General features: G+C 35.1%; 1 protein-coding gene across 2 annotated transcripts in view; it reads left to right on the plus strand.

Annotated features, from left to right (window-relative positions):
- The window catches only part of SRBD1 (S1 RNA binding domain 1), a 177,264-nt gene that overhangs the window by 101,575 nt on the left and 60,079 nt on the right, over positions 1–15,610 (plus strand). For both annotated transcript variants that reach the window (XM_019748647.3, XM_019748648.3), the window contains exon 16: positions 4,819–4,901. In XM_019748647.3, the coding sequence (XP_019604206.3) occupies positions 4,819–4,901 (83 nt within the window). The remainder of the gene's footprint in view (positions 1–4,818; positions 4,902–15,610) is intronic.

The following is a 15,610-nucleotide window of genomic DNA, read 5'->3' on the forward strand; positions in this document are numbered from 1 at the left end:
AACTTTTTCATGCAGCCTTTTCAGCACTTCCAAATAGTAAACTTGGTTAACTGTCCAGCTGGTACAAATTCATAATTCAGAATTCCTCTGTATCAAAAAAACGTTACGAACATCACTGCAACAATTTCATGAACTTAATTGTCAGACCTTGTAAGACACTATGAATGAGGGAGGTGTTGCCTTCAGAGCTGCTGCGTATGGCTGAATAGGTTGTGCACTGAACAACCTTCTAGCTCTGGTTCTTTACTACCTTTTGGGTGATTATCTTCACTCAGTCTCGGCTCCTTATCCCCCCCTCCCCATTCCCACTTTTGATGAATTTAACATAAATTTTTCCTCTAATGCTTAACTTTCGTCTCAGTATCACTTATTGTCTTCCTTTACGCATTGAATTTCATTACTATTTAACAAATCACCAATTGTTAAACACTGATTTCCTGCATGTGCTTTTTCTCCTGTTTTCATGGGTCTATCTAGTCAGCCACAACGCAAGACTCTCTCAGTTACCATGGCTTATAATATGGCTGCTTAAATTTTTTAATTGCACTTTTCTTAGTATCTCTTTTTTTCCATATAAACCTTAGAGCCATTAATATTTTAAAAACTCTATAGAAATATGGTGAAATTCTGTTAAAGTTATACCTTCTGCATATTTTATTTTTCTTACAGGCAGAACACACACACGCACACATACACACACACAGAGTGAATGGATTCTCCTCCATGATATTTTCTTATTGGTTGTTGGTGACATGATAGAGCATCAGTTTTTGTCTGGATGTCCTGAAACCAGCCAACTGTTTGAAATTTTATTAGTTCTGATATTTTTTTAGTTGACTCTCTTGGGTTTTCTAGACAATCATCAGCTGCAAATAATAACCTCGTTTATGTCTTTTCAGGTGATTATACCTTCTTTTTTTCCTCATCCAATTGCAATAACCAGAATTTCCTGAACAACGATGAATAGTATCAGTAGTACAGAGAAATATTGATATCTCATGTGGACAAAATAGTATTTGCCATATATTTGGATATACTGCATTTCAAAAATACATAATAGCTTCATTGAGATATAATTTACATAGCATACAATTTACCCTTTTAAAGTGCATGTCAGTATTTTTTGGTATAATCAGAGTTGTGCAGCTATCACCACTATTCATTTTAGATCATTTTCACCACCCCAAAGAGAAACCTCATGCTCATTAGTAGTCAGCCCTCCTTTCCCTCTTCTCCCCAATCCCTGGCAAACACTAATCTACCTTTCTGTCTATATGAATTTGCTTATTCCAGAACTTTCATATAAATGAAATCATTGCAGTGTGTGGTCTTTTGTGACTGATTGGCTTCTTTCACTTAGGATAATGTTTTCAAGGTCCATCCATTCTGTAGCATGTATCAGCACTTCATTCCTTTTTATTACCAAACAATTTTCCACTGTAAGGGTATACTACATTTTGTTCATACATTTATCAGTTAATGGATATTTGGGTTGTTTTCACCTTTTTGGCTATTATGAATAATGCCAGTATGAACATTTATGTACAAGAATTTATGTGGACATAGGTTTTCATTTCTCTTGAGTATATACCTAGGAGTAAAAATTTGAGGACATATAGTAACTATATGTTTAACGTTTTCCAGAAGTCTTTTTGACTTTTGTTAACTATGCTTTCCTCACCATTAATTCTCTGCCTCTTTCACTGTTTTCTTCTTCTCTTTTCTATCTCAACAGGTGAATGTTTCCCTAGTTTTGGGTCATGACTCTTCCTCTCTTTTTATTCTCTTTATCAGCAATCTATTAACTCCCTTTGCCTGCACTACCAATCTATCTCTTATTTATCAGACTGGTAATTCTCAACCTACAGGCATGCATTATTACTGTCTACTATACGAATGAGGTCTGACAATTAAGTTCGTGAACTTGTTGCAAAGATATTGCTAACCTTTTTTTATATCAGAGGGATTATTCATTATAAATTTGTACCAACTAGACAGTTAACCAAGTTTACTATTTGGAAGTGCTGAAAACACTGCATGAAAAAGTTAGATGACCTGAACTTTTCTCCAACAATTCATGGGTCTTGCATCACGACAACACACCAGCTCACACAGCACTGTCTGTGAGGGAGATTTTAGCCAGTAAACAAATAGCTGTATTGTAACACTCTCCCTACTCACCTGATCTGGCCCCCAATGACTTCTTTCTTTACCCAAAGACAAAGGAAATATTGAAAGAAAGACATGTTGATGACATTCAGGACATCAAGGATAATATGATCACAGCTCTGATGGCCATTCCAGTAAAAGAGTTCCAAGATTGCTTTGAAGGGTGGACTAGGCACTGGCATCAGTGCATAGCTTCCTAAGGGGAGTACTTCGAAGGTGACCATAGTGATATTCAGCAATGAGGTATGTGGCACTTTTTCTAGGATGAGTTCGCAAACTTAATTGTCCGACCTTGTATAACTTTTCTTGGTTAACCTGCCAGCAGGAAAACAGTATGATCTCCTCTTGAAAGCCTGGGCATATTACTTTCCAAACTCTACTTAAACAGTTCATCTTCCTCCCTCTTCCTGCTTCCCATCTCTTGCATGCTTGAGTTTTTATGCTATATAGAGTGATGAACAGCATCTGAAAGGGAAATACCCATCCCAGGAATATCAGCATCTATATCAGCATTGCTTATTGGGAACAGTGTAACTGCGGAGGCTCTTAGGACTTTTTGTAGAATTAGTATGTCGCCTAGAAACCATCATTTCTATCCGTTGTTCCTGATTTGGCAATATTAGGTTGAACAAAGGAGACACTAACAGTGAAACGGTTAGAAGGGAACCAGGTAGAAAATAGTTTAAAACCCTTTTGTATATTTCAGAAATTTTAAAATATGGGACTCTACCCACATTTATCAAATTATGCAATTGCTCTACCCAATTTCTAAGTTTAGGTTTTCATAAGGCGGGTTTTCCTGAAGGAGTTGATTTGAGAGACTTACCTATTATTGATATGATTTTATTGAATTTCTAACACTGGCTTCCTGCAAAGTGAATGGTTTGATGCCTGTATCCTTAACTTGTTTTACTGTTGTGGGTTGTTGTTGTTTTTTAATCAGCAGTGTATTTTGGCAATGTATGTATGTGTTTGAAAATTATTCTTATTGCATTATATATAAAGACTAGAAAAGAAGGAATAATATTTGCTTTTAGAGAATATCAGGTGGTGGCATATATTTTCAATGTGCAATTATAAATGTGGTTATTAGAGGAAACCATTTCTCCTGAGGCCTGTGATGTTTACACTGGTTAACCTTTTGTGAGGTTTGATAAGTAAGGTGTATGTACAGGCCTTGGAATCCCCATCTCCTCTGTGGGAGAAATAGACAGATTGTATGACATCAGTTTATTGCTCTCTAAGCTTGCTCTGTAAGCTACCATTGCCCAGTATGTTAGGAGTAATAATAAAAGGTATGAAAAAGACTTGAATGATCATGCAGTAAGCTTGACGTTTCCAGTACAGAGGTGGTACAAATCAGTGAGGGAAGGTCTGGTAGTCACTGGTGAGAGGTGGCTTCTGTTGCCAGGCCTTGAACAGTTAACATGACAACAGGCATAGAATTTTCTTTGTTGGCCTTAATGGCTTCAGTTAATGAATTTATATTTCATCCAACTTTCTATATAAGTAGATGGACTAGTTTTCATGAGTTTAGAAAATAAAAGCTGTTCCTACATAAGTACTCAATGTAACTATGCTACTTGAAAAAAAAAAAAGAGCTGCCTTTAGAAGTATTCTTACGATTCCAATTAAATTTCTTTTCTCTAACAAAATCTATCTTACAAGCTAAATTAGACATGAAATTTTGTTAACATTTGGTAGAAAAAAAATACTAATAAAGGATGAGCAAGTAAAATGACACAAGTAAAGGAATGTTTGGAGTTTACCCTCAAGTCTCTTGAACATGAATTGTGATGGTCAAGAAATACGTGATTAGGATTGTGTGTGTGTTAGAAGACATGCAGTTGTAATGTGGGTCGCTTCACAAGCTAATCTTGCAATCATATTCAAGGCAATACAAATGTATTCACTAGCTAACTGACTTGGTCTCTGGTTACAATAATATACCGTGTTTCCGTGAAAATAAGACCTAGCCGGACAATCAGCTCTAATGCGTCTTTTGGAGCAAAAATTATTGTAAGACCCTTATTTTACTTATAGTAAAATAAGACCGGGTCTTATATAATATGATAGGATAGGATAGGATAGGATAGGATAGGATAGGATAGGATAGGATAGGATAGGATATATGATATGGTATAATACTGGGCCTTATATTAATTTTTGCTCCAAAAGATGCATCAGAGCTGATTGTCCAGCTAGGTCTTAGTTTTGGGGAAATGGTATGATTTCATCGTTTACTCATCTAGTCCTAATAAGCATATTTGACATACAAGTGTATGTCATGTTCATAATAATACAGAATAATTTAAAAATAAAACAAATACCTACTTGTTCTTTCAAGTATGAGGTACCCTACTATGCTATATTTGTATTTAAAGAAGAAACAGGTAATTGTGTTAAGTATTTTTTCAAATGTATAACCCTTTCAATCTATTTGTGCTCAGGAATGCCTACGGGTTCTGGTAGCATAATTAATCCTGAAATTTTACATTTACTTTTTGTGTGAAATTATTGGTCTTTTCGGGAGGAGATAAAGAAGGATGGAATTAAGTACTTGTATTATGAGGAACTAACATAAGTAGTTATCTAGATACTGCTTTTTACATTAAGACTTACTTATTTTCTGATTCTGTTTTTTTTCAGTTTCCATAGCAAGGCGTGTACAAGATCCATTAGCTGAGCTGGTGAAAATCGAGCCAAAGCACATTGGAGTTGGAATGTATCAGGTAAAGCAATGTGGATCATTTAATTTATGAAATTTTTCAATACAAAGAACAATACTCAAACTTGACCTAGTAAATGTCAGTGGGAATAGATTCCAATTTTCAAAGATTATACAGTTTATGGGACGGTAGTAAGGAGTTATAAGTAATTAGGGAAGGGGGATTTTATTTTTCTGTGTTTATGGTTTTGATCCAGACTTAGAATTAACTGTAGTCAGATGTAAAGACTATTAAAACATTAGCTCTGACTAGTAACTTAATCTGGAGAGGCCTCTTATTTTAGCATTATTATAAAAATATAGAGGTTATAGAACAGGGGTGTCCAAACTTTTTTCAACGTTTTTCACCAAGGGCCATATGCGGTAAAATACACAAACAGCCGGGCCACTCACTCGAGGTGAAGTACGTATTGCCTCACCTGGTTTATTTAAGTAAACTAAATATATTTTTGGAATTTGCTGCGGGCCAATTAAAAATGGATTGCGGGCCGCAGTTGGCCCGCGGGCCACAGTTTGGACACCCCTGTTGTAGAACAAGGGAGAAACGTTGGCTCTTTGTGTAAACCATTATGAACTATTGATCTTTATTGATCATTCAGGAAGAAGGCTTTGGTACCTACCGTGACTTTTTTTCCCTGTTTTCCATTTCCATTTGGTTATTATAGTTAATTTTTGGCCATTACCCAGTATGAGCTAAAGGCTTTCGATTGTTGTTACTGTGTCGTATTAATAGTAATAATGCTTGTTGTTGCTGTATTTTCAGTTTTTGAAGTTGTGTTTGTTGGGCAATTGAGGACAGCACTAAATCTTGGCAAAGTGAATCCATGTGTCTCCAGAAACCTCGAGTTGAATTGTTTTCTTCTTTGATGAAAGTCTGTCTTCAACCTGAAATAGAATATTACTCTCTGTATAATTTTCATGGGATTTGAGTTATAGGCACTACACACTTTCTCTAAAGAAATATTACATTAGGTCATGGAATCTATGACCACTAGAAATGGAAGAGACCTTAGAAATTATACAGCCCTACCCTCTCATTGAACAGAAAAAAAAGCTGTGTCCTAAAGTAGTTAGGATTTTTACCCAGGATCACACTGGCAAAGCCTGGAGTAATCGGTCATATTGGGACTTAACTGGGAGTATTTCTGTTGTGTAGCAAGTTGAACTAAAAGCATCCAAGAGCCCAGGGAATGATCTGATCTGATTTGTACTTTTAAACATTTCCTCTGGCTACTGTGGGGAGAATGATTTAGAAGAGAAGCAGTAGGACCAGTTTGGAGGCTATTACGTAGCCCAAATGAGAGAGGATGGTGGCTTGGACAAACTTAATGGCATTAGAATTGGAAAGAAGTTAACTCTATTTTGTAGGGACTACTTGGTGATAAGTGAGGGAAAGGAATTGTTAAGAATTTGCTCCAAAGGTCCTGGTGTGTGGAAGATGCCTGAGTAGAGCAGATTTGGTAAGGATAAGGTCAGTAATTCCATTTGGACATGTTAAATTTAAGATGCCTATAAGAAATGCTAGAAAAGATGTCAAATAGGCGTTGAATGCACAACAAGTGTGAGATCTGGAGAAATAGCCATATTAACATTGGAGTACAAACTATTTAGCAAATAATGACATCAAGAAAGGTATCAAGATGGTAGGCTAAGCTGATGATACGCCACCACCACTGGCATATCTGTAACTCCAAATTCCATAAGAAAAGGTGTACATATATACCTGTACCTATATAAACCCACATTTATATGAATAAACTGATAACAACATGGGAAAACAAGAAATGGTCCATCAATGGATGGAAATTTCAGAAATTTCTGAAAGATACTAAGCGTGAAGAGTCACACCCATGGAAAAATAAAACCTGGTGGGTTATACCTCAAAACATTTGGATCAGTCATGTTCTCAAACCAGGATCGTACTCAAGTAGTGGGAAGGGGACCTTTAGGATTAGGTAAGGAGGTGTCTATAGAGTGGCGAGGCCTATTGTGACCGCTCTCTCAGTGTACTGTGAATCCAAGCTAAAGTACTGAGTATAACTCAGAGGCCAGAGAGGCTAGGAGATCCTTAAGTAGCCTTTAGTTGTCAGGAAGCTCAGGAAGCCTCATCCTGGCAAGCCAGACTCCTGACCTATATGTGACATAGGCATCATACCCCACATTTCCCACATTATCACTTGAAGCAGACAATGGTAGACGGCATACACAGACAGCCAAACAGGAACACTGAAATGAGCTTGCTACCAAGAATCATTAAAATGTTTGAGGAAAACCTGTGATAGAAAAATGAGGCAACAACTTAATAAGCAAAAAATAACACCCAATGAAACAATGAACAGACTTTAAGCAAAATATTCACAGAGAGACAAAGAAGATATTGCATTTATAAAACAAACATGGGATATAATGAAATTAGACTAACCTTAGAATTTAAAAATATGATTGTCAAGATAAAAAATATTAATATAAGCAGGATAGAGTGGACTTAGCTAAAAGCAAGTTAATGAATTGCAAGACTGAGGTAAGAGATTTCTTTAGAATAGTCTTAGACTGAAAAAGGCAGGAAGCATGAACAAAATGTCATATGATGTAGAAGACATTCTAAAGCTTCTGCATTCGTCTAGTAGAAGATTCAAATAAATAAAGAGAATGGAGGGGATTATGATCACAGAAAATTTCTCCAAACTGAAGGTAGACAAGTCTTTTGAAAGTACTGAATAAAAGAATAACAAAAGACCTACACTCACATGCTGTCTAATGAAATTTCAGAATGCTAGCGATAAAGAGGAACTGACTGAAAGCTTCCAGAGAGTATAATTTATCTACAAAGGAAAATTAGATTGACATCAGTCCTATTATTGGTAAAAACAAGTAATAGAAAATAGAAATGTAGTAGTCTTGAAGTTGTGGGGAAAAATTATTTTGAACCCATAATTCTATATTCAGGCAAAACAGCAAATCATGTGAGAGGAAAATAAAAGCATTTTTGGACCTGTAATGATTTACCTTCTCTGATTGTTACAGACCTTTTTTGAAAATATTATTTATGGAAATACTCTTGACCAAAAAGAGGGGGCAGGGGTGGTCCAAAGAAGGGAAAACATGTTGTGAAGAAACAGTATTGAGGTAAGAACAGTGGAGAGGTTTACAGTACACACCCACAGTAAAATATGTATAGAATTGAGTCTCACAGTTTTTATCTAAAATGTTAATCTTTAAATATATCAGTCTGGATCAGTTCAGCTCAACATGGGAGGGCAGAAGAAAAACAAGTGATAAAGTATTGATACTTTCTTTTTTTCTGGAAAAATATTAAGATATAGATTAACCACAAAGAGGCTATTTAATATAAATCATGAGTAAAAAATAAAGTTTATCATTCGAACCAAAGGCAGAGAAAAAGAAAACAAAAAACAAAGTAAATAAATGAAATATGTGATGACAGGAATAAATATAGGTAATAGGTAAAGGTGAATGGATTAAATTCCCCTATTAATACAATCTCAGACTTTTAAAAATAAAATATAGCACTAAGCTATGCAAGAGATACTTCTAAAAAAAAAAAGCAACTTTTGTATTAGAAATTTGAAGAAAAATATTCCACATGAATGAAAAAGGAAGTCCTAGCAATGTTACTGTCAGACTAAATAGAATTTAAGGCCGAGTGCATCAAATAGGTTAAAGAGAGATATTTCAGGTTAATAACAGATACAGTCTTCCAAGAAGTTATAATTGCTCTGAGCGTTCTGTGTTACTTAATAACATAGCTTCAAAAAAACATGCAGTATTTAAAAACTTTTAAAAATTAGAGCAAGAGACAAATTTACTCTTTTTGTAGGAGTCTTAATAGACCACTATATTAACACATATATTTTAGAAATAGCTTTATTGAAATATAATCACATACCATACCCACATATACATGCATTCATAAATTTCACCCACTTAAAGTGTACAGTCAATGATTTTTAGTATATTCATAGGGTTGTGAAACTGTATTACCACTGTCTAATTTTTGAACATTTTCATCACCCAAAAAGAAACCATTAGCAGTCATCCCCTTCCTTCCCCAGCCCTAGGTAACCACTAACCTATCTTCTATCTCTATAGGTTAGACTGTTCTGGACATTTCATATAAATGGAATCAGATAGTATGTGGCCTTTTGTGACTGGCTTCTTTCATTTAGCATCACGTTTTCAAGGTTCACCCATACTGTAGTATGTATTAAAACTTCATTCCTTTTTATGGGCAAATAGTATTCCACTGTATGTACATACCACATTTTGTTTATGCATTCATCACGTGATGGAAATTTGGGTTGTTTCCACCTTTGGCTGTTAAGAATAATGCTACTATGAACATTTGTATACAAGTTTTTATGATGTATGTTTTCATTTCTCTTGGATATATACCTAGGAGTGGATTTGCTAGGTCATTTAACACATAAATTTAAAGTCAGATGAAAAACTAGGGAAATTAGCTGCCACAAATGTATATGTACATATGATGATACCTACATATTTTATTAAGATTTTGGTCATGTTGATTTGTACACATTTATATATGAGTTTATATAAAACATTTGCATAAAATATACAAAGAGCCTCTATATACCATTTACCACAGATGAAATATAAATTTTTTTATTTATCAAAGAAACCCAGATTAAACAAGGAGATGTTATATCAACCTAACAATTGAGTAACACTGTAATAAAATGATAAACATCTGTGCAAGTGAGGATACAGTGAAATGAACATTCACATATGCTGCTGGCAGACGTGCAAATTGTCATTTTTAGCAAATAGTCAATACCTGTCAAGATGCACTTTTAAAAAATGCATCCCTTTGACCTGGTAGTGCTTCCTTTAGGGATCTCTTCCAAGGCAGTAATGCTAAGAACTGTTGATTGGATTTATATACGAGTTTGCCATTTTAGCAAAATATTGGAAGTAACTACCATGTTTCCCCGAAAATAAGACCTAACCGGATCATCAGCTCTAATGCGTCTTTTGGAGCAAAAATTAATATAAAACCCGGTATTATATTATATTATAGTATAGTATATTATACCGGGTCTTATATTAATTTCTGCTCCAAAAGACGCATTAGAGCTGATGGTCCTGCTAGGTCTTATTTTCAGGGAAACAGGGTACTTATATGTATTCTGAAGCTGGACAAACGTTGCTGATTTTAAAAATGAAAGCTGTTCAAAGAAAGAATGTTAAATAGTGAGATGAAATAATAGAAGCTATAATGTTATTATTTCAATAGAAACTAAAATACTTTTGGTTTAATAACAGCTAAAATGCTAAAGACAGCGCTCCAATTCTTGTCTTAGAAATGGGGAGAACTGATTTTAAAAACACATGCCTGTCATTATTTCTGGAGAGAGAGGCAGCCAGTGTGGTCAAATGACAACATATCCCTAACTGACCCCTAAAGACTTTGCTGGAAAGTGGCTTGGTGTTACTCCCAAGAAAACACTCCAGGGTGAGAGCAGGATGATGCAGGGCTGGCTCCGTTGAGTTCTCTGGGACGTGGGGAATGGTGGTTTAGCTTGGCTTTGTCATATCCTGAAAGCACAACTGAAGTAAATTGGATTTACTTGCTGCATATTTCTTCTTTGGACCGTTTTTAGCTACTTTCGTGCTTATTAACACCCCTGTTTGTTAATGAGCATGCACAGTAAAGAAAGATAGAACAGTCAGTCCTCTTTCTTCCTTTTGTGCCCCTCTGTTAGATCATTTGATGATGTTAGAGAATGAAATGGTTTTCCAAAATGAGGTTTTGGAACCCTTAGTGGGTTTTATATATCCAGGCCATCTTTATTCCTCATTATTTTGCATAATGAGGAGTCACTCTGTAAAAGGAAAATCATCTTCCCAACTGAAATTTTTCATGGTAAAACCTTAAAGGTGGGAATTTGTATTTCATTTTTCCACCCCCTGTGTGGGATCAGTTCTAGGTAAAAATAAAAGCAACTCTTCAGTGGTGACATTACTCTGGTAAAAACTATTTAGTTAACATATGTATAGGAGTTATGAAATGTAGTTTTAGGTCTGTAAAACATAAGGTTCCTCATCTGCTATATATTGTTTGCCCAAATTCTGTCAAACATTGTAATTCCTTAATTATTTGTTATTGTAAAGTGGGATATAGAAATGAGTTTGCCCCATGGATATTCACTTAAATGACTTTTGCCTGGATTTTTGCCCCTGCACTAAAACAATATTTTGAAATAGATAAAACACAAAAGTGAAACATAGACCGTATTCTAAAAATCAAGCATTGTTCACATAGATGAGTTCCTTCCTAAAATATTTTTACAATCTTGTCCCTTAACTACAGGCTGTACTTTGAATTTCTGCTTTACCGAGTATTATGAGTGAAACTCAATCTTAGTCTCGCAATTCACGTATTTCATTCGTGACCATAACTGAACTGTTTCCATAACTGAACAAAACCAAGTAATTGACCTTGACTGAGAATATGAACTAAAATCATGTATTAGAATTTACTAATTATTCCTTGAAGTTTTTACATTTCTAGTCTGGGTATTTTTTTTCACTTCCACATGAATTATGCTTCCTACATTGTAGTATTAACTTTAGTTTTCTCAGGTTCTTAGAAATCACTGACAGTGTAAGCTGTGTATATATATACACACTTTAGTATAGCACCATTATTTGTCTTTAAAAGAAATACGAAATGTTAGTATGAGTCGAAGAAACTTTTACCAATAATAATATAATACCTTAAATTACTAACAGTGAAATAACTAATTTCCTTTATCTTCTGTTTGTTACTCTTTGTATGTCACTGACCTTGGACAATGAGACTAGATCAATTTCAGTTTCTAATTAAGTTCGCTGTCTAGTTTTCATATATCAGCACAAAAATCATGGTTAGGATTTCTAAAACTTTAAGGTATTTTCATAGTGTTTAAAACTAGTATTTATTATGGATAATTGAGGGAGGGGGGCATGAAAAGTACTACCATAAAAGAAATGATTAATAAATTCTACTGCATTAGAATCTAAAACATCCCTGAATCAGAGAATAATATATAAAAAATCCACAGAGAGAAGGTATTTGCAACACATATAACCTATAAAGGATACAGAATATATCCTACAAATAAAGAGAAAAAAAGACAATTCAGAAAAATAGGCAAGGGATATGAACAAGCAATTGACAGGAGACACAAAAAAGTATAGGTATGAGAAAAATTATCACTTTCACTAATAACTGGAGAAATGCAAAGTAAAGCCATATGGGAAACCTTTCAGGTTGTCAAAAATTAGTGACAATTTGGATGTTAGTCACCGTGTGCAGCATTGGGAATCTTGTACATTACGTATAAGAGTATAAACTGGCACAGCCTCTTTGGAGAATAATTGGAAATTAGTAAGGTTGGGGGTCGGGATTCTCTTCAACTCAATAATTCTGTTGTTAGATATACATAGCCTTGAAAAATTCTCTCACATGTGCACAAGAAGACGTGTAGAAGAAATTTATTGAAGCACTATATAGTAGTAAAAATTTGAAATGGTGTGTCCATTACATGGAAAATAGAAAATTATACTGTAGTATACTCAGATGGTGAAATATTACGTAGAAACAAAGATGATCCATTTAAAGCTACCTGTATTAATATGGCTAAATCTCATAAGATATACTATTAAGAGAGAAAGCATGTTGTATGGTACGGTAATGTATTATTGGTATAAAATTTAAAAATATGAAAAATAATACTACATACTATTTAGGAATGCCAATATATGTGGTGAGAATATAGAAATAAGCACTGGAATTTAAGATAGTAGTTACCTTGGGTGGAGCATGGAATGGGAGGAGAGTGGGAACTGGGATGGGTACATTAGGAGTTTGAACTATATAATATTTTATTAAGTTGTTTGGAGGATACATTGGTGTCCATTATATTCTGTAACTTTTTGTTAAATAAGTTGTAATTTTATAAAAAGGTGCAGGAAAGCTTGGTCAAATGATAAAGGTGTTTTATCTCAGGAACTTTGGCTTTCAATGAATGAATCTCTTTTTGGGAAAAGTGTTGGAGGATTTTAGGAGCAGAGAGCATGAGAATAGCCATGTAGTTGGAATGAAAATGACTGCAGAATGTGAAGAAGGATTGCTAGAGAAAATCTTAGATGTAATTCTTTACTCAGTGCAAAAAACTACTATAGTAATATAATAATGTTCATATTGGGATGGTTGAAAACTCAAATATAGGATTGTGCTAGCTTGTCTCACCCTGAGGCAACCTCTACTCCAGCCTATGGAGTAGATCTTTACTCAATAAACTACTTTCACTCTGCAAAAAAAGGTAGTGCTTGATAACTGTGGTAATAGGGAAGAGAAATAGAATGTGTAAATATTAGGTTGGTGCAAAAGTAATTGCGGTTTCTGCAATTTTTTTTTTTTTTTAGACCTTTTAAACCGCAATTACTTTTGCACCCACCTAATATTAGGAGGGCCACTTCTGAGAATTTAAAGGCTGTATTCTAAATATCTGATATTATTCAGAAACACTGATTAACTCATTTCTTTACATATGTGTGTTGGGGGTGGGTGTTGATTGTGGTGTTTAAAAATAGCACAGGTAAATTTAATTACTTGTTAGACTATATTACATTTTAAATTCAAGGGGAGTGTGTCATCATTGTCATAATGACAGTATGCATTAAATGTATGATACTGTAGAAAGGAGTGTGAGATTGACAATTTAGGTAAGAAATGAACCCTGCCTGCAAAGTGATTACAGTTGGTGCAGAGACAGGAAAACTGGCTTCATTAAATTATGACGTGAGGTCACTCATGGCACATTCCTCCACCAAATCTATCTTGTGCCATGTATGGGTGTGTTACAATGCCTGTCTTTCTGGTGCTCATGGAAGGAAATTCTAAGGGGAAAAATCTGTGTTGAGGAAAAATTATATTGATGAGGGATTTTTTTTCTGGGTCCTTAATAATTGTAAATATCAGTACAGGTAAGAAAAGTTAATTCGCCTAGATTTGTATAGAATGAAGTTTGTGTCTCAGTTCCACAGAAAGAAATACATCTGTTGTCTTTTTGAACCACTAACTTTAGGAGGTATCTTTGGTTTGGGGTGAGATACTAGCCTAGTTGGCTGCCTTCTTTGTGCACCATTAACTGGTGATATATTTCCTTTAATAATTCAGATCAGGCTACCCAAGCTGTGTATTGTACAGTATTATTAAAAAAGATGTATTTTCTTTTCAAATATCTAATTGAACGGGAGAATTTTCTCCGGACATATACAAGGCTTTTGTTTCATTATTTATTTGGAATAAATGGGGCCAGAGGGTATGAGTGTAGTTAGGTTTTGTTGGAGGGGGGCTTTGAGGCATGATGTGCAAGTGAGTGTTTTTAACTCTCAGAGGTGTGATTATGTCATAACAGCTATAACCCCTGGGCTTGCTTTATTACTTTTATTAAAACAAATCTGTATAGGGGTGCTATGTATATTTTGGTGATGAAGGAAATGAGGTGGTTAATTTATTATGTGAACAGCACTTTCAACTAACCACAGCGTGATTCACTGAGAGAGCGGTGGAAAAGCCTCGCTCTGTAGAAATGACTGCTTTTTGATTTGTGGACCTTAACTTTCAACACCAGAGCATGAAGTTTATCTACAAAATGGTTCTTTTTTTTTTTTTTTTCCTTTACTAATGTTTTTGTCCAATTTTAAACTTGAAATGTTTTTCTTCATTTTGTTTTGGACATTTACTAAATATGAATGATATAAACAATACTTGCCAGCAAGTTAAGGAAGAACAAAAAAAAAAGAAGTGGATTCATGTATTAGGGTATTAGGGGAGTGGCTTTATGGTTTCCAAGCAGCCCACACATACCTCAGAAGAGGACTCCATAAAATAAATCAATACCCTGAGCCCATGAAGATAACTGCCTGGTATCAGATAGGAGTTTAGGAAAAGTGAGGCACCTGTTGTTGTTTTTTATAGGATGCATTTATAAACAGATGCTATAGTGGAAAAGAAAATCAACCTCATGCAAAATAGCCTCTGATAAACGTTTGTTTGGAAGCAGGAGTTCCAAACTATGAGAGGAGGTGAGGATGTAATGCCACTCAGAAGTCCACACACTATAGAATGGAATCAAAAGAAGACCCATCCATCCAATGAGCTCGCAGGATATAAAGAGCTTGTATACTCATAAACAGCCATTGAAAGACCCCAAAAAGGTGGTTTCCTCTACAGCTGCGCCATATCCAGCATCATGTGGTGATGTGAACCTGCCTAGAGAGAGTGGAAAATAGGTCATCTTCTTGGCAATATTTTTGAAAGGCCTCTTTATTTTCCAGATGTGCCAAAACCAAGCATTTACAAACAGAAAGACTCAGAAGCCAGTCAGGCATTTAGTTGATAAGAATTCTCTAAAGCATGTTATATCTGGAATATTACAAGGCTCCATGAAAGTAAGGATGACAGTTTTATATTTATCTACGCTGCTTTGGAGTAACACAGCACATTCCTCTTCAGAGCCCTGAATTTGCTCTAAAAATGATGTCATGCCCTCATAGCTCTTCCCCAGAGAGTTGGCAAAGGCCAGGAGAAACATTATTTGTATAGTTGAAAGACGGAGTGTAGAGGAGGGAGGTCCAGGCCTGTGGTTTATGTAAACAGGGCGGCTGGGAGGGGGCAGTGGC

Source organism: Rhinolophus sinicus, chromosome 2 (assembly GCF_057876585.1).
Source record: "Rhinolophus sinicus isolate RSI-liver-muscle chromosome 2, RSI-T2T, whole genome shotgun sequence".
Lineage (NCBI taxonomy): Eukaryota > Metazoa > Chordata > Mammalia > Chiroptera > Rhinolophidae > Rhinolophus > Rhinolophus sinicus.